Source organism: Crocodylus porosus, unplaced genomic scaffold, assembly GCF_001723895.1.
Source record: "Crocodylus porosus isolate Cpor-Errol unplaced genomic scaffold, CroPor_comp1, whole genome shotgun sequence".
In the NCBI taxonomy this organism is placed as follows: Eukaryota; Metazoa; Chordata; order Crocodylia; family Crocodylidae; genus Crocodylus; species Crocodylus porosus.
The window spans coordinates 68,518,472-68,537,749 of NW_017728943.1; the positions used below are offsets into that span (position 1 = coordinate 68,518,472).

At 41.7% G+C, this 19,278-nt stretch overlaps 1 protein-coding gene across 1 annotated transcript in view; it reads right to left on the minus strand.

The window, feature by feature from the left end:
* DUSP10 (dual specificity phosphatase 10) overlaps positions 1 to 19,278 on the minus strand; it is a 32,253-nt gene that overhangs the window by 11,670 nt on the left and 1,305 nt on the right. The window contains exon 2 of the mRNA XM_019549509.1: positions 17,531 to 18,379. Coding sequence (XP_019405054.1) covers positions 17,531 to 18,335 — 805 coding nt within the window. The 5' untranslated portion in view covers positions 18,336 to 18,379. The remainder of the gene's footprint in view (positions 1 to 17,530; positions 18,380 to 19,278) is intronic.

Below are 19,278 nucleotides of genomic sequence, written 5' to 3' on the forward strand. Positions count from 1 at the left end.
CCTCCTCCCCAGCTGGGCAGCTTTCCCAGCCCCAATCCCTTTCTCACTGTGGAGGCATTGATTTGCCCCTCCTCCCCTTCCCTCCCCGCTCTGCCCACCACAACTGACTTAGCAGCTGGAGGCAGCTGTGTCCAGCATGGCTGAGGACTGCTGCCTGTTTAGTTTAAGACTGAATCTCCAAATCAGCCAGATGGAATCAGGACAATGATTCGAATCACCAAATCGAATTACTGTCCCTCCAAGTCAGCCAAATCAGAATTGAATACTTGCCGCTTTGCACAGCCCTACTGCTGGCACAAAACAGTTCAGTGCCAGAATCATCCAAGGGGAAGGCATTGTAAGGTGGGATAGAGTAAGGAGAGTGGTGACAGCAGTAGTGTACAGAAGCCTTCACTGTACCCCAATGTTGTCAACAGTGGCAGTATTTACTTTTGTACTAGCCCTCTCTTCAAACTGTACTAGGCCATCATGCTTAATTACAGCTATTGCTAACACAGTTTAATTCACGGCTTGAACACGGCTTGTGTTATGGACACAAGCTTTTCAGTTTGAGGTCCAAATATTTGGAACCCTATTTCAAAAACTCACATTTATCACAGTGCTTACCTCCTTGCAGAGGAGCTAAGAAGTGGGGGTAAGGGAACAACTGGGCAGGGTTGCAGGCCTATGCCTGCACCATGGCATCCTGGTTGAGAATCACTGGGCTCAAGCAAGAAAGGGAGAACAATTCATGATATGGCTCCAGGCTCACAGAACCCCTGTTCCCCTGAGGCTGTAGTAGAAGCTGGTGGGGAAACCTGTGACATACACCAATTCAAAACACTTCCATGTAAAAGCTCAGAGGGCAGGATTTCCTTCATATGATTACAAATTTTATTCTGACTACAAGTGTCTTAAATGGTAACACGTTAGTCTCCAGGCCATGGCTTGGACACTGCTGGAAAGCTCGAGTCTTCAAAACATTGCGCATCTATTAAAATAATGACCTGATACCATAGAGAATGAGTGAAGAGAAAAGAAGGAGCAGGGATCCATTCAAGTCTCACTTGTACCAGAAAGAATTAGCAGGAGATACTTTAACTTCAGTGGCATTCACATCATTTTTTCCAGTGAAATGAGCTCAAAATTAGGTCCAACTGACAACATTCTTGATGGGAGAAACCCACCAGACAGGATTTAGCAGGGAACATAGCTACATTGACACTCCTGCTTATTTTAAGCACTACTGTTTATCCTATTACTGAAGCCTCATCCAGTAGTGAGTGCTCTTTGGAGCGGAATTCTTTAACTCATTTGCCATCCCTTCTATAATACTTCACTGTATCATATTTGCCTGTGAACTCTGCCCAGTGTTTGGTGGACAGAAGAAAGCCATGAGTGACGTAGGCTTCTCTATCCGTGCTCGTTTTTACATTGGTTACTAACAAATTGGATAGGTTAGCTCTCTAGTCTTGCAAGCATTTTTCTCACTTACCAAGGTCTGCCTGCAGCAGGTTCAAAACAGCCTATAGAAGGTTTCCTGCCCCTCCACGAACAGCATAAGTGTCAGCCTGGCCATGAAAGATTAAGCTTTTTTAAAAAAATTTTAAAAGGATAAGTAAACATAGCTTACAGAGAACAGCTGCCACCTTGATCTACTCAATCTAATCTAGTCCTTCCCTCTAATCAAGCTGCCAAGGTGATAACTTCACTGTATTCAAAAAGAAAAAGGCAAAACTGCACATTCCAGAGAACTCCCAAGGTCAGGGTTTTTTTCCCCCCCCCCACATCTATTGAGGGAGGTTGGTTTACATACAAATAAACGCTGGCCTAAAGTAGGTTAGGAAGAGCTGAAAGCACCTCTTTGACAGGATAGCTTTGAGGTCCCCATTGGTTTTTAAGTGTAATGGATAGCACCCAGCTGACATTGTTTCAAAACCAGTTGCTTCCTACCTCCCATGCTGCATTTCTAAATTCCTACCCAGTCCTCACATCAGGTACCAAATTTATACCATCCATCCTCTTGCACTGACCTACTTTGACCAATTCTCTGGCCTCCCTGGCCTTACCTACATAGGTAGAGTTTATACTCCTTTACTGCCAAGAATATAGCTTTCCTTCCCATACCTTTCCTTCTTCATCCATCCAACATACAACTTCTGGAATAGAGTTCCATTCCTTCCTCTCTGGTCATGCCATCGCTCATGCCTTCAAGTCCCTTCATTGGGTAGTGCCAATACAGAGAGATTTCTAACTTCATTTTCACTTTGAATGGCTTGCACAGCTCCACTCCTGACTACATCATCTTTTCTTACTCTCCTCCTCTGTTTTTATTATCCAACTACACTTTCTGCCCCATCATCTCAGTCATAGCTTTCCCCATGCTGCTCCCTACAACTGGAACTATAGCACCTGTTCTTCAAATTCCTTTTCTCATCACTAACATCTATTTCACCCCTTTTACTTTCCCTATGGAGGCAGTATCAGTCAATACGCTTTCCTCCTCATAGGAGAACCTGTGTTTCAACCATAGGAGCAGGGAGCCAATTCACCAGCTAGGAGGGCCCAAACAAAAGGCCAAGCAGCCAACATTAGTTGTGTATCCTATTCCTCAAGACAGGAGCAAAAACAAGGATGAAAAGTATGTGGCAAATAGAAACCTTTCCCATTTTCCCAGCAGGGAAGGGAAATGATGCATCTTCCCCCAACCAAAATAGTCTTCTCCAAAAAAATGCACACTGGAATTTCCCCTTACCTTTGGTTTTCTATCTGCTGGTCATAGGAGTTAGGAAAACTTCTATTTAGCTTCCAGGAGGCCACATGTTTCCTACTAATCATGTGGCACACAACTACAGACCTCTGTTCTAGGAGCAGAGGGCCAGAAGGTTCTTTACCTCTCCTTTTGTCTAACTTGGCTGATCCTGAAAGCCTTCTAATATGCTTTCTTTTTGTTTCATGTATATACACTACAGATGTTCAACTGCATATTACTCATTTTCCCCCAGTCCTAAATTATGGACCCAGATTGGTCCCTTGATTTTTCCCAGAGCATCAAACTACCTAAATGTTAAAGTCCACTTAAAGGTGCTCATCCAATTCCGAAAACAGAATGGCCACAGTACTATAAGAGACATCACTGTTTTTGTATTGGCACCTTCTTCTGATCACCTTGCCATTCCTCACAACATGGGAGCTGTCAGAATATTTAAAGACAACTATAGTAATCTTGAAGGTGAAAAACCCTTACATGCTGTGGGAGAGTGGATTTTATAAGAAAATGCCACGGAGGAGGAAAGACCCCCCACACCAGCAAAATGGATGACAGTTTCTTCTAACCTATTCCTTTTAGGTTATTCTTAAGTGATTTCCATAAAATGTCATAAGGAACAGAATAAACCCCGTGCTATTTTGATAAATATACAGAGGCAAATGAGGATTGGTTTTAAAACATCATCCCCTGGGAGTGAGCATTTATAGCAGAAATGCAAATTTAGACACATCACAACTTCTCACAGGAAAAGCATGCTTTCCATGGGGACTTAAACTAACATTAAGTCTAATTAAATAATCATTGGAAATGTCAAAGTAAACCACAAAGGAGTACATACTTCTACTGTGAAACACTCCCAGTGCAAACAATGTTAAAAAAATAAAAGTCAACCAGGAACGTTAAGCCATATACAAAATGCCAAAAAAAAATAAAACTATTTTTTCTGTGTTAATGAAATAAGAATACCACAAAGATTTCACTTAGAGCAGAGCCTCTGTCAGCTTTACAGAGTAAGACAAGACTTAGGAAACAAGTTGCATGAAGTACTGAACTGTCCACTTTTTAAATGTATTGTTGCTTCTCTCCTATAACTAACCATTGCCATATTTATATCTAAAGCAATTTGCCCATTTGCCCTTCAAAGCAGCCTTCACATTGAGACAATCAGCAGCTGGTGCAATCATGTGTTGGATAACGTGAGTATTAAGGCAATGCAAAGGGCACCAGCTCAGCATATTTGTAAAGTAAAAAAAAAATCACCATGGATGGTTTCAGATATTTGTAATCCCCAAATGGTAAGATTGTATATTTTCTGCTTAAGTAGTATGTTTTAGTGAAAGTCACTCTTTCACAGCTCATCTCTCCACTTATTCAAGTTACCTTTTAAGGACAAAGTTTTCTTAAGGACAACTTTGCTCTAAGTGCTACGGAACGTACTGTAATTTGCTTCTTCACAAGACGATAACAATCATCTGAACTGCTGCTTCCTCTAGTCTACCAGCTTCAAACACAGGGAAACTAAGCCACTGACCATTGATAGGCATACCTCTACTCCCTGCAGAACCCCTCTTTGTTTCTATACAACTTAGAGTTTCTATTTATTTTAAGTGAAGAGTTTCTATCATCTACTGTAGTAAATAATACTTAGCTCTTATATAGCTCTTTTCTGCCATAGATCTCAAAGCACATAGTACAACTCAGTGAAGCAAAAATAAAGAATGCCTTTTTAATGTGACCTGCTGTAAAATTATTTCTGGCCTAAATGAAAGTAAGCAGGCAGCTCGAACCAATAGTTCAGACGGACAAGCTGCCCTCACGGCAATGTTAAAACTGGAGCCTATTGATGTCTAATTGAACCTTAGCATCACTTCTGAGCATTAGTAGCAAAAACCATCACTCTCCAGTTACGGGTAAAGACAGAGTAACACACTATCTAGCTTCTTAAATGTGTTCCCTCAGCCAAAGTACTTCAGTGTCTGAGAACCTAACATACAATTCTTCCTTCCCAGGAACCTCACTATGTCACTGGGCACATGCCTGAAGAGAACATGATCAAAGGGACCCAAGTCAAAACAATGTTCTGCATTTAGATCTAAAAGGTGGTAGGTCTGCTGTCATTGGTCTCTAATGAGAGTGCATTTCTTAGTCTTGGCCCAGCACCACTTTACTACCAAGCTTCATCTGATTGTCAGCTCTTTCAGTCTGTGCCAGTGTAGCTCAACTGTTGTAGGACACAGAGGGTGCATCTACATGAGATACTTTACTATGCAGTAGAGCAGTTTACTGCACAGTAAGTGTGTATATCTACAAGTGCACATTCTTACTGCACAGTAAACTGCTCTAATCGCAAATGCAGGTAGCAAATTTACTTGTGATTAGTTACTGTGCAGTAGCACTCATATAGCTGCCTGACCTGGAACAAATGTGCTCCTGGTCAGCCAGGCAACAGGGAGCAGGAGATTGCTCTCTGACCCCAGAAGGTGCCTGCTGCCAGGGCTGACTCTGCCACCAGAGCCTGGACGGGAACTATGTCCCCTGCCCTGGCAGCTGTAACTGGTATTACTGTGCAGTACAGTCACTGCATGTTTTTTTTTCCCAGTGCTACTGTGCAATTACAATGAACTACCGTGCGTTACTACTGCACAGCAGCATTGCGTCACAGTTAGTGCCCTGCAATGCTATTGTGTGATAACAATAAGCTACAGTGCAGTACCTTAGTGCTACTGCACCATGCATCCCATGTCATGCCCAGAGAGAGGCATAGCCCACCAGCTGGCTCAGGCAACTCCTGCGGTGGAGGGTTTTAAATAAGCAGCACACAGAACATGGGGAGAGCAGTCCACATGGCCAATTGCCACCCAGATGCATTGTTCTTCTGTACTGATCAGGGAAGGAATTTTCCTTACTGGCCCCCAAATGCAGCAAGAGCTATAAAATAAGGACCCTTACACTTCCAGCCCCAGGACAAGACCATAGCACTAGGTTGCCTACAGATAGAAGAACACAAGGAGATGGTTTAAAATTATGCTGCACACAATTCTAGGCTAGGAGTTTCTTGCCTAGAATGATTCCAAAATGTTAGTATCGATCCTAGCTTTCAAATGTAGCAATAATCACACTTTGAATCATAGATACATGAATCACCATTGCCAAGCCCATGACCAATAGGATAAGAGACACTTTTGGATAGAAGTAGCCATGCTTTGCTTCTTGAGGTTCTTCAGTATCCTATATCAGCAAGGAGTTCAAACTGCCCAAGGTTGTGGACTAGCTTCGTCTGTTGTCATTCCCATCTTCCTCTCTATGCTCCCTATTTCATAGGTAAGATTGGGGAAAAGGAAAGTGTAAATTCTAATCTTTGTTTTGGGTTAAAAAGAGAATTTCAAAGTATTTCTGGTGTCAGAATAAACCAGAGGATTCTTATATACAACTGAAGGCTCAAACCCTCAGGTTCAATGCCTAGAATAGACAGCATTTACAAGATCTTTGCAGAGACCAAATGCTGAAATATCACATTTTTCAGACCAGTGACAAAGTGTCCTCAACTCAGTCTAGGTCAATTGCTTTAACAATAGCTTTTGTTTTATAACAGTATTGGCCCATTGCTTATATAAGGGCTAATTTCACACTTTAGGATAATAAACTGACTAAACTATTGAATTCAGCTAACATGACAGAAGTTAGTCTAATCCTCTTTTTTCTAAATTCCCTGAGGCATTTAAAAAAATGAATTCATCTGCATAATTCTTGCAAAGGCAAAGGGTGACATTTGTTTCTTTTTATTATAGACATCTTTAATTAGAATCATCCCATCTCCCTCTCTGTGAATTGAAAGGAAGATAGCTCAACAAATCCTGAAGATTTTAGAAAGCTCTGATGCATTGATTTGAAACAAACATTTTAGATCACTCAAACTGTTATTTCTTCCTTGGATCCCAGCCTGTCTACCTTGATTGTTATTGAGCTAACGAAGTATTTGATATCTTCAAAGTATTAACTAATTCTAGCATGCACAGTGGTTACCAGTTACCAACAGCCACTAAGCAGTGGTAGCTCAGATATGATGACTGGTAGCTCCAGTCCTCATGATTTTATTACATGTATTACTATATTTTTATTGGGGGGTGGGGTTTAATTATGTGTCTTTGAGAGATGGGTGTTAATTGAGAATATTGAGTTTACCTTTAATAATAGTTAGTCTATCATGGTTATTAGAAAGTGTAGAAGAGAAATAACATACTTCTCAGAGAAAAATGCAGCAAATAAGAATCTCTTTGAAATTATTTTGGGGATCCAATTAATTTTTTCCCTGATGTTTGGTAATGCTGGAGATGATGCAGTCTTAAGACACAGCAGTAGAGCTGTTAATAATTCTGCACTTAATAGTAACTCAGACAGTCAAGTTTTGTCACAGGTTTACAAAGTGGAGGTGGTCGGTGAGAGGAAAAAAAAGAAAGAAAGAAAACCTCAACTGATCAAAATTATGTGTTTTCTCACATAATGAATCAAGCCATTGTTATAACAGCTTAGCCATAAATTCTATTGCCAAGATAATAGTACCCCTCTGCCTTCTAGATAGATAGCATCTTCCACATCCCCCTTTCTTTATAGAAGATAGAGACACAAGTCCACTATACTTGTTTCACATCTCATTTTCCCTGGACTCGCAGACGTTCTCCAAGCTCAGAATCTGCAACAGGGCTGGCAGGAAGAATGAAAGAAAGACATGTTCTTCTTAAGGAGCAATCAAGGTGGAAGGGAGTGAAAGAAAGAATGCATGATGCTGAAATGTTCCCTACTAAGCTGAGATTTTCCTGACTTCGGTCTGAAGGTGAATTTCAATGTAAGCAAAAATCATTTCCAATTAAGAAATGCCTTGCAGCCTTTTTTTTTTTTTTAAAAATGCACAAACACACAGCCCTAGTGATGAAGCTACTTGAACAAAAAGTACCTATTTGGCAGTGAAGTGCCCAGTACCAAGTGCTTTGGCTAGTTCTGCCAATGGAACCATCCAAGATGCAAGCTTCTGAAAGTTAGTGTTGCACACATGCTCATAATAGATACTCACAGACAAAAAGCAGCATAGTGTGTCCTAAGCTAAGGCAGGGTGCAATCAGATCGTTGAGTAATCTAGCCATCTAGTGAAATTACAGAGGGCCTTTAACTACGTTAATAATTTTACAATACAGATGCATTTATTTATAGTTGAACCTAATCCTACAGACACTTGTGCTCATAACATCTTCAGGACTTAGTAGCATTGTTCACAGGAGTCAAGTTATCGTATGCCTGTTCACAGGATCAGAAATATACTGGACGTTTATGAGGCATGAGCTGCAGGGTCAGGTACAGACATTATACTGTTACCGGTATAAGTGATCAAAAACTGGTCTATATCCATAACAGAACAAAAGTTCAGCACACGAAACCAGTCTAGACCTGTAACAGAACAGAAGTTTGGCACACACAGACTGGTTTAAGAATGGTGGAACCTGGTCTAAAATTTGCTCCCCAAAGGGCAAATTTGTGTTCTCTTCGCTACTGATCTAAACTACACCATTTACAGAAAACTGAGTAACTTAGATTGATACCTTCCTTGTGCTCTTTGAATGTCTGTACTTAGCCCAGGAGACACACCAGTTGCATTAAGCTAAATATAGGAGACAAGGATTTTTGTGGGTGATATCTTATTGGACTAACTATATAGCTGGGGGAGAAACAGACAAACTTTCAGGTACCAAGTACCCTTCCTCCTGTCTCTGAGAAAAAAAAGGACACAGTTTAAACTCTCACATTTTCCCTGAACTATCATGACTTATCACTCCGAGACTACATTAAGTTAAATACAAATTCAGTGTTGGGAAGGATTTACATCTTTAATGTCCCCTCCCACAGTGTTGTCAACTCATGCAAATGTAAGAAATTCACAGTATTTGGTGTTTCTCTTAAAGACCTACTGATATTGTGCAATTAGCAGTGTTCCTGGTTTTCTCTGATAAAAAAAATCCCAAAATTATATATAAAAAATTTTTGAAATGTTTTAATTATGGAAAAATGTGGATTTGGGTTTTTTATAAATCAGAAAATTTTGGATTTTTTTTTTAAATCAGAGAAAACCAGGATCTCTGGTGATTAGACAGGAATCTCAGCTTTCATTAAAAAGTTTGAGGCCTTTATGCTTGCAGGGAAATGTGAAAACAAATTTGTGTATATTCTGAGGGTTTATAAATGATGGGACACATAGAATGCCCAGTGTATTGTTTAGTCCCATGTGACTTTGGCCAAACTCATGATATTTACAGGTCCCCACCTACCCTCTAAAGAAAATTATAGCGAAGTTAAGAGAACAGTTGGGTTGCCAAGTTGAAGTTGCATGCTTAATCTTAGCTTTCTCCCCTTGAGCAATGGCTTATGACAATCTTTAAAATTTATGTTCACATATTTTCTTAAATAAAATGCCTGGTAATTTCTTCTACAACCTTGTAAGCTGCAACTTACATATAAACCAGTTTCATGGGCTGTCTGTATAAATGGAACAGTAATAGAAAGTGCTACATTGTTGAATCTACAATCCTAGCACTGTCAAATACTGCATTATGTTCTCTAAGAAAAGCATGTGATCATAAGCATAAAAAAGTAGCATGTACATGCATATATGCTCACATGCATACATGCATGCTGAGGCAGTTAAAGTTACGTGGGTAGTCTCCTAGTTTTATTTCTTGGATTTTTAGTCCTAAAATTTGCAACCTTGTAACATGGGCTTTTATGGAGTATGTAAAAAGTCACATTGTAGGGAAGGTGGTTAATTTTGCACCTCTCCTCTTCCCCCAACACCCCAGTAGAAGATAATACACCCAAGGTAATCTTATTAAGAACCTTAGAGAGATAAGCACAACAATACCAGCTGCCCCTTTAAAGGGCTATGAAAAAAACCTTGTACATGTAACCATAAAAAACAGGTCAATCTGCATTAACTAGTGTTCAAGTCACCTCTCAGACCTCTAGAGCACAACTATTGTGTGAAAAAGACTACAAAGCAACTCTTAACACTGTGGGTCTACATGAAAGCACCAGCGCTCAGACTTGACATCTCAGAAACCAGGGACCTAGCAGTGGAAGAGGCTGCCTTTGCCTTGCACCCTTAAAGGTGGCTTCTCTAAGCACAAGTACATTTTTGCGACACCATTTCTCCCTGTGCTACACCTGGTTTTAGTCTCCAAGACTCTCACTCCATTACTAACCAAAAGCACTTATGGCATTAAAGGAAATCTTCAACATGTTACAGTGACAGGAAGACAGGAATTTTGGTAGTAGACATGGGCAACTGGTGCCGTCTTAGTCGGGGGGGCACATGCCTCCCCTGCAACCAGTCCCCTGTGGGTGATCCTGCGGACCGTGGGGCGAGGTGTCCCCCCTGGGTGATCCCACGATGGCCAATCACTGCAGCCACTTCTGGGAGCAAGTGCTAGCCGATTGCTGCAGCCAATCCCAGAAGTGGCTTCAGCGATTGCAGTAATCGGCCAGCACTTGCATGCCTGCCTGCCTTCTCCTCCCCGCTCCTGCACCCATCGCGTAAGCGGCAAGTGTGGCCGATCAGGGGGTGCACCAGTGCTCTCAGGGGTTGCACATGCAATCCTCTGCACTGCCTATGCATGCCACTGGTAGTAGATACTAAATGATCCATAACAAACATCCTCTCTTCAACATAACAAACAGGGCACAGAAGGAAGAGTGTGTATTAATAATTTAGACAGACAAGGTTTTTTGGGTAAATCTGTTCTCTTATTAGACCCACTCAGATAGTTGGAACAATTCTTCTTTGCAAACTTTTGGGTACAAATACCCTTGATCAGGCTGAGGAAGCATCAGCAGTGGTGTGTGCTCTTCCTGGACAGAATAAATAGTAAAGAAGCCAGAGGCTGGTCTGCATGCAAGAAAGGCAGTCAGTTAAGATGTGAATTGAGGAGTCAGTGGATGGGAAACAGGTGGGGGGAGGGGGATGAATGTTGCTGGTAAATCATGGAGAGGTACCTGGAGAGTCAGATGTTAGGCAGGTTATAATGTGTCATAAATCCAATGTCTGTATTTAGTCCATGATTTTTTGACCTCATAGATAATTGGGTATTCTTGTCTTTGACAGATGGATGAATGCACACTGGAAAAATTACTTGTGGGGGCACATTTCTCACAAGAAAAACACTTTCTCTCCTATCTCTCAATTCAAATCCTCAGACGGAATTTATAAAACACCTTTCACAGATGAGCCTGCAAACTTCACTTCATCAACATACTGGATACAAAAAATCATGGACTAAATATAGGCATTGGATTTATGACACATTATGACCTTCCTAACATCTGACTCCCCAGATACCTCTCAATGATTTACCAGCTACATTCATCCCCCCCACTTCCTCCCCTCCCAGTCTGTTTCTCACCCACTGACTCCTCAGTTCACATCTTCACTGACTGCTTTTCTTCCATGCATGTCAGCCTCTAGCTTCTTCCATCCAGGAAGAGCACACACCAACTGCAGATGCTTCCTCAGCCTGACAAAGGGTACTTGTACCTGAAAGTCTGTAAAGAAGATTTTTTCCAACTATTTAAGTTGGTCTAATAAAAAGATATCAGATTTACTCAAATAACTTTGTCAGCTTATGTCCTTAGAACAACATGGCTACAACCTATACCCCTGAAACATTAATAATTTAGTCATCCATAACATAGGTTCACAGTCTTTTGTAGAACTGTACACTGATTATCCTGTTCTTATTTACTGCTAAATACTATCATACTGCCATAAAATGATAGGTGATACCATATCAAGAATTACAGAGATTGAGCCAGCCTCCAGGAAGTTATGGTAAATAGAGATTTATTCCTCTCTAGTATTTACATCCTTAAAAATCTGTTTTGGAGTTTTCTTAATTTGGAACCCAAGGGTATAAGAATAGGGAATGCCTTTAAAACAACAACAACAACAAAAAACAATAGTGGAAGAAGAAGAAAAAACTGAATTCATGCAGTGGTCACTTATTTTGCTATTTTCAAGGATGCTCATGATGTCACACCCACAATGTGTGCTGGAGCATTCCAAAACAGGTGCCAGTCATTTTGAAGATAAGAGCAGGACTTCATGTATTGCACAAAAGAGGAAGCAAGTTATTTTTTCTGCAGAGATGTCCCTCTAACTTAACTTGAGATATGGAGGATGTCTATCACCTTAGTTTACCCAGCTATAACAATAGTATATACCTAGAAATGTTATTAAGATAGAGGGAGTTTGGGTTGTTGAGATTGAGGACCCTGTCTTTCCTATACTAGGAAAGGAAGATTTGATTTTAACATGTCAGCTGAAATTCTGACTCAACTGAAGCCTATAGGAGATTTGCCATTGATTTCAAAGAGGTCAGAATTTATCTCTAGAATAGACGAGACCAATTTTAGCTTTAAAATGTGTCAGTCAACATTTAAAATAGACCTTTTTCCTAGTGTGGTCCTGGCCTAATTGACTGGGTACTTCGGGACCATCAGGAAAAATAGGTGCTAAGTAAAAAGGATTAATATATTCTGTTATTTGCTAGGTTTAGTCAACGATTACAGATCAAACTTGGCTCCAATTACATCTATTCAGATTAGATTAGTTCTTACATTATCAGAATTGTATCATATTTGCAACAGAATAGAACTGTATGTTGACTGCTAAAGAATGAATTTAATGAACTGAGAGCATTAGGTACATGGGAGGAAGGTGAAAAATTGTGTTTTGCAGCGAGTGTGGCATAACAGAAGATGGCTAATTTATTTACAGTGTATTCGTGCATATGTCTTTGTGTTTGGGGTTTATTTTTTTACTTTGTTAATGTGCCACTCAAGTTAGGTAGGAGTTCTGCAGTTACTAGATTATGGCAGCAAGTGCCAAGTGGCTTGCTGGCAGGTTTTATACTCACTACTAAAGTAGTAGTAGGTATCTGCCTGTTTCGGGAGACAACAGAATTATGGCAAGTGAGACAGCAGCTCACTGAATTTAATCTTCCCTTGAAAGATAAAGCAAAGGTGGAGTGATGTCTCCAGGGCACAAAAGGCTGGTCAGTGTATATGGAGACACTGAGCTGCCGGCACACCAGTGTCCCCTTCTCAGCCTTGCTGGTTTAATCCAAAGGAAAGGTAGGAGCCAGTATGTTTGGAACCAGCTTGGCTGCAGAAGCTGCTGGAGCAAAGGGACAGCAAAAACACTTCATTTATTTCCCTTTTAGATAAGCAAGAGGAAGATACAGCATAAATAAGCTCCTCAAACCAACAGGAAAATAAAAGAATTAGATAGCACTCTAGCTCAGCCACATTTTGGGTTCACATACCCACCATCTGTGCATCACACTGTGAAAAGCTGCAGATTTCCTCCTGAAAATGGGGAATCCTGCTGAACCCCCAAACTTCAAAACTCATAAGCCAGCCCCACCTCACCTCCAAGTCAACTTTAAAAAATTGCAATTATTTTTAAAACATGCTTTCATATGCCTTCTCAGTTTCATCTTCTTTAAAGATCTTCCCCACAATCACTAAAAATAAGATGGATTTTTTTAATGTAATCATAGGACTCCATCGACAGGAACTTTAAAGGGTGGGAGGAGCCCATGAAAATAAGTAGATAATACACGAGGCAAGAAAAAAAAGTCATAAGGATGCCAACATGGTTTATATGGCAGGGTGAAATTTTGGACCGTTATTTTAATCCTTCCCCCAAAACTGTATATCTGGGCCAAATGAAAAATTTGTAAATTCACATGCCATTTCATGGAAAACAACACTTGAGCAGCAATTATCCATGCAGCTTTAATTGCTTTGTCTATGGGTTATTCACTAATAAAAGAAGCAGTCTTGAGGTCCCTCTTCAGGTCTTGTGCAGTCTTGAGGTCCCTCTGTTCCCTGAGTAAAGGCTCCTGAAAGTTTTACCGTTGACTTAATTAACTCCAGACTTCCACCCCACGCTCCTCTCTCATCACGTTCTAGCAGGTGATGCAGCTGTTCAGCATTCAGGTTATCAGGACTTCAGGTTTCCTTCCACTGAATTCAGTGACAATTTTGCCATCTGCCACAAAAAAAGCAGAAGCAGGCCCAAGTCACTGACTTTTCTCTCCCCCCCTCCCCCCACCCCCATCTACCGACTTAGAGGGAGAAAAAAAAAAGACAACAATGAATGGCCAAGCAAATAGTGTGAGCACATTGAGACTTAGCAGTAACTGGTGACAGACTCTGCTGCAATCGGTTCTGCATGTGGCATGACACAGAGAGAAGAAGATGGGGACAGGCAAAGAAAGTCATCTACCAGGAAGGGTCTGTTAATTACTTGATACTAGTATCTGCTTGCAGGGAGAGTAAAGGGAGTAGGGGTGGAAGAATGTGGGAGCAGGCTACGCTGCAGGTTGTAAACAGTCAAAACTAATGGCACTTCAGGTTTGGTCTAGGTAAAATGGAGGAACAGTTCAGGATTATATCCAGTTCGACATTAATCCTGAAAGTTCATGACTTCTGTAAAAATAGAACTGTTTTCATTTATTATTCAAGAGGCATTGTGGCATTTTAAATTTAGCTTAACAAATCAAATGCAAACCTCATTTTGAAATTTAAAAAAATTGTACCCCATAACCAAAGGAAGTGGGAGAAGGGGATCATTACCCACAGAACACAAAAAAGCAAAGATGCTTCAGATTCAAACACAAACCAATGTGGCTTCTTGCTGAAGCACCAGCTCACAGGGTCCTGTTAACAACACCACTACAAATAAATTTAAACACTCAGTTTAACCCGCAATTAATCACAGTTCCCCAGGGGAGGTTAGGTTAAAGTGGGTTTATGTAAAGCCTGCTCTTCTAAAAGCGGCACAACATTTCCATGTGACTTTTAAAGAGCGATCCCAGCATTTAAAGTATAAGACAGATATTGGAATGAGGCCTCTCATCAGAGCTGTAAATTAAAGCAGTAATTTAATCCCCAAGGCAGAGGGCCCTGAGGTTCTCTGATCAGTTTCTCCTCAATGTGACACTGCATCACTAAAATGGCAACAGGGCTGCCTGGTTGACAGGCAGCACCAAACATGGAGAACATGGCACTAGATCAGGGGGACATAAACTTGGACGGCAAGGTTAGCAACCAATGTTTACAAACATCAAACAGAGGATCAGATGGGCCAGCAATAAATTATGACTGGATTGCAGCAAGCAAGAGAAACCTCTTAAAATAAAAAACAAAGAGGCTTTATATGCTACCTTCAGTTTTATTTCAATCCCTAACCCTGCAAACACGCACACATGCATCACGTCAGCACTGAAGCTACTGAAGCATGGGGGGGGGAAATCCTATCTGACAAATGAAACTAAGTAACAAACACCTCTGCCACCATTTCCCAGGCCTGGAAACCTAAGGCAGAGCCTTGTTAAAAGTTACTTTATAACAGGCTTAACTCAACAGAACCCTGTTCAAACCCTCCTCAGAAGTAGCGGAGGGAAGAGGAGTTTAAAATGTTAACATGGGAGTGCTCCTCTCTTCTCTCCCCTCGCTATGTTTTCCCAGGCCAATTCTGCTTCCTTAGGCCGCAACTTTTAAAATTATGTAAGTTAATGTATTTCTGCTGTTGTCCTCTACCTCCATTTCAAAAAAAGTTCACAGGGGGATTCATGGGAAAGAAAGAAAAAAAAAAATCAAACTTTTCTCCTAAAGCCTTCTTCTAAGACAGCTGATAACACTTCTCATCAGTTTTAAAACTGTGTGCTTCTGAGTTTCTAGTGTGTATGGGACAACGGTGTCATGAGCAGTCTCTGATAATCTCAGCAGATAGCCTCACACATAACACCGGTGGGGCAGAATTAAAAAAAGAAAAAGAAGAAGAAATTTTATGTAGGAAATGTGTAGGGAATGTCCTACTCAGGCTTTGTTTGCCCAGCATTTCAATGACACTAAAATAAAATCATATGAATATTTCTTAATTGGCACATTTCATCCCTGGACCCTGGCATAGTCAAGATGTGATGTCACTTAAAGTTCTTGATCTACTTTACAAAGAAATTTAGGAACTATTTTTTGTTTCTATAATTTCTCACTTTAATTCCTGAAAATTTAAGAGTATCAAGATTATGGTTTGCAAGTTGTACATGGAGGAGAAAGGTAGTTTCAAACAAAATGACTATCATCAGCACCAATGAATTCAGAAAGAAAACTTCATAGCACAAAGCAGTTCTTCTTCCTTCTACATAGACAAGAAACATCACAGTGGCCTAATGAGTTCTGTGCAAGTCTATTGAGAAAGAGCTGCAACTGTCAAAACAAAAGTCAGTGTCACTGTGAGTTGCAGATAATGCACAGAGAAAGGCCATCACAACTTTAAGGTTTAATAAAAATCAGAGTTGAGTGAAGCCTAATACAGAAACTTTAATTTAGCTCTGCTGTACCTGTCTAGTTCTCTAGCAGCTCCAGAGCAGCTAATTGAGCTGCCATCTATTCTAGGCCACAATTCCTAGGCTAAAGGAAATGACTTATGAGGACAGGTTATTTGAATTTAATATGTACAGTTTGGCCAAATGATGGCTAAAGTGAAAAGGGAAGAGAATGAGATTATGTCTTACTCAGATGACCGAGAGAGGTCTTTATTTTGGTAACAACACTGTTCTAATTAGGAGCACCAGAATTAAACAAACAAAAAGCCAAGTGTCTTTGAACACTTAGCTGTGTGAGAAGGGGCATTTTAGTGCCCTGGGCAGAGATGCTGGTGAGCACCAGACAGCAGGAAGGTGGGGAAGGGAAAAGTGTCAAGTACTGGAGAGAGGCATGCAGAGCTCTGTAGGATGCACCCACTAAATTGAAACCCTGGACTGGTGCCCCTCTTACCCCACCCTTGTTATACTAGTGAATGTAATATTAGGAAAAGCAAAGCCCAAGATGGTAATCTTTCAAGACAGTGATAAAAAAGCCTTGTAACAGTGGTTCTTTGAAAATGTTTTTTCCTTCATGGCAAAAAGATTCTTTCCCAGATCCTCTCTTCAACAAGTTCCTCCCGCACAACTTGGATCTCAAATTATTTCATGCTGTCTACCAATGGAACACAGTGCAGCTACTATTAGTGCTCCACAGAGGGATCTGAGAACCACTGCACGATGGAATAATTCAATACTAGTACTTGAGAGTAGTCAACCAAATAGTCTTTCCTTCCCCCTTTTACTGCTGCATGCACCACCCAAACTTCTAGGAGACAAGTTGCGTACAGACTAAAATAAGCAAGACCAAAACAGAAAAAAAAAAAACCAACACCCTACTGAATATCAAGGGCTCCAAAAGGTCAATTTGATGATGTAAAGTAGCTGGGGAAAGGATTGCGTCTTCTTGGATGTTTGCCCTTTGCTATGAATATTTATAGTCTAAATACATAAGGAAATTATTACTCTAAGCAGATATCAAGAATCTAGAAAATCTAGCTTCTTTCTCTTTCCCATTCCCATCCCCCTTCACTGCAAGAGGGCAATAATCAGAAAATAAAAAGAGGACCGATGCCTACCTTTCAATATCAAGCTCTACAAGTTCCATGTTTTATCAATAATATACATTAGGGGCCTTCCTCCCCTCTTATAACATTCCCTTTCCTACTTGTGACTGTTTGTACAGGATTTCTAAACAAACACAAAGCATAGTGGTTCTGCCAAAAAAAACCCCAAAAAACAAAAAAGAAATGGGAAGTTTACGGCAAACAAGCAAATGAGCTGATTATTCTGGGGTGAAGAACAGAAGTACCTTTTAGAACTAGCGGTTCCTTGCCTTCACGCTTGAGTGACTCCAGGACGATGTGGAGCGGCTGGGAAGGCATTACTCGGCTTGGCTCATTGGTATTCTCATCATAAACTATGATTTCTTTGGAAAAGATCCTCTTGAAGGAGTCCTTGCCTTCCCGACAGGAGATCAAGTCCAAGACAGTGATCTTGCCTTGTTGGAGCCTTCTTCTGCTGATCTTGTCAGAACAGTTAATATGAACAGCTCCTTGGATGTGACTTTTATTGTACTCCATGAATGGCCTGCAGTCAATGATGACAGGCCCTTGGTTCTGTTGGTGGCTCTTGGTGCATTTGGTCATCTTTTTAGCCAAGTCATTAGGATAGATTATTTTTATGCTAGCTAGTTGCTTGGTTGTGCCTGAGGCTGGGCTCCCCACACCACCTGATGGACTCAAAGTGCCAATGTTCTCATTATTGTTGACCATTTGGTTAGCAGGGCAAGGAGCAGAGGTTCCTACGTTGGTGGTGCTGCTGGTGCTTGCTTGAGTTTGGGCCTGATTGTCCTTATCGTACGTTGCCACAGTGCAGCAACTGGCGCTGCTGCATCCACAACTCAGGGAGCGAGCAGAGCCGTTGGATGAGGGCATATACGTGAGATTAGCCGCCTTTAGGGACACGACAGCTGTGCTGAGAAGACTTGCGTGGTTCTCACTGGCAGAGGCAGCAGATTCAAGGTAGCTAGAGTCTAAACAAAGGTTGAGATCCTGAGGTCTTACTGGCCTTGAAAGTGCCACCACTACCCTGTCGTCTAATGGAGATGGAGGCATGAGGAGGCTGAAAACTGGCAAGTCAAGAAGAACTCAAGATGTATCTGCAAGGGGAGAAAGGAAAGAGAGAGAAAGAAAAAAAAGAAAGATCACATGACACATACAGGGTCCAGCCTTTTCGAGCAGCTAGTTCTGATAGTGATCAGCCCTGGCAAGAGTTATCCACACAGTGGGGCTCCCAAAGGGAACCCTATCCTAATCCTGCAGCAAAAGTCTCAGCTCTTTGCCTGGATACAAAGGCGATGCAGAGCAGCCCCAGGCCTAGCCAGCCTGGCTGTACCTCAGGAGGGAGCAGGCCCTTACGTGCACACCAAGCTGAGCTGTTCCTGGGGGCCATGAGAAGCAGGCAGCTGAGTGATAAGGCTGAGTGAAGTGACTCTAGGACTCGCAGAAGAAGGCACCGCAGCTCGGGCTGGCAGTGGGGGATGTGCAACTTTTCTACACAGCCAAAATACAAGCAGGCTTTGCACAACCCCCTCCGAGCCCAGGCAGCCAGGAGAAGCATAGGATGCTGTAGGAGGCTGTCCGGGGGGGCAGCCTGCACCTTGCACCCCTCTGCTCCCCTGGGCAGATCCTCCAAGGTGCCTGGTGCCTCGAGAAACCCGTGGAGGCAGGCTCCAGATACCAGGCTCCACACACAGCATCTCTACACCTTTAACCTGTCATCTACCACATACTGTTAACACCCCCCACCCGCACTTGTGGGGCAGCTGAAGCCCCTGCTCCCAGTGCCTGTGACCCAGGAGTGAACTGCATGCATTCAGGGGGGTGGGCACTTGGCACAGTGGTTCTTTCCTCCCAGCATTGCTCTGCCCAGCTCCGTGGAGTCCTGGCCCCTTGCTTCGTGTTAATGAGGCAGCAGGGAGGCCCTCTTCCCTTCAAGCAAAAATCATTTCACAGGCTGCCTTGGAAGATACCGTGTGCGGGTGTGTGCACGCGTGTG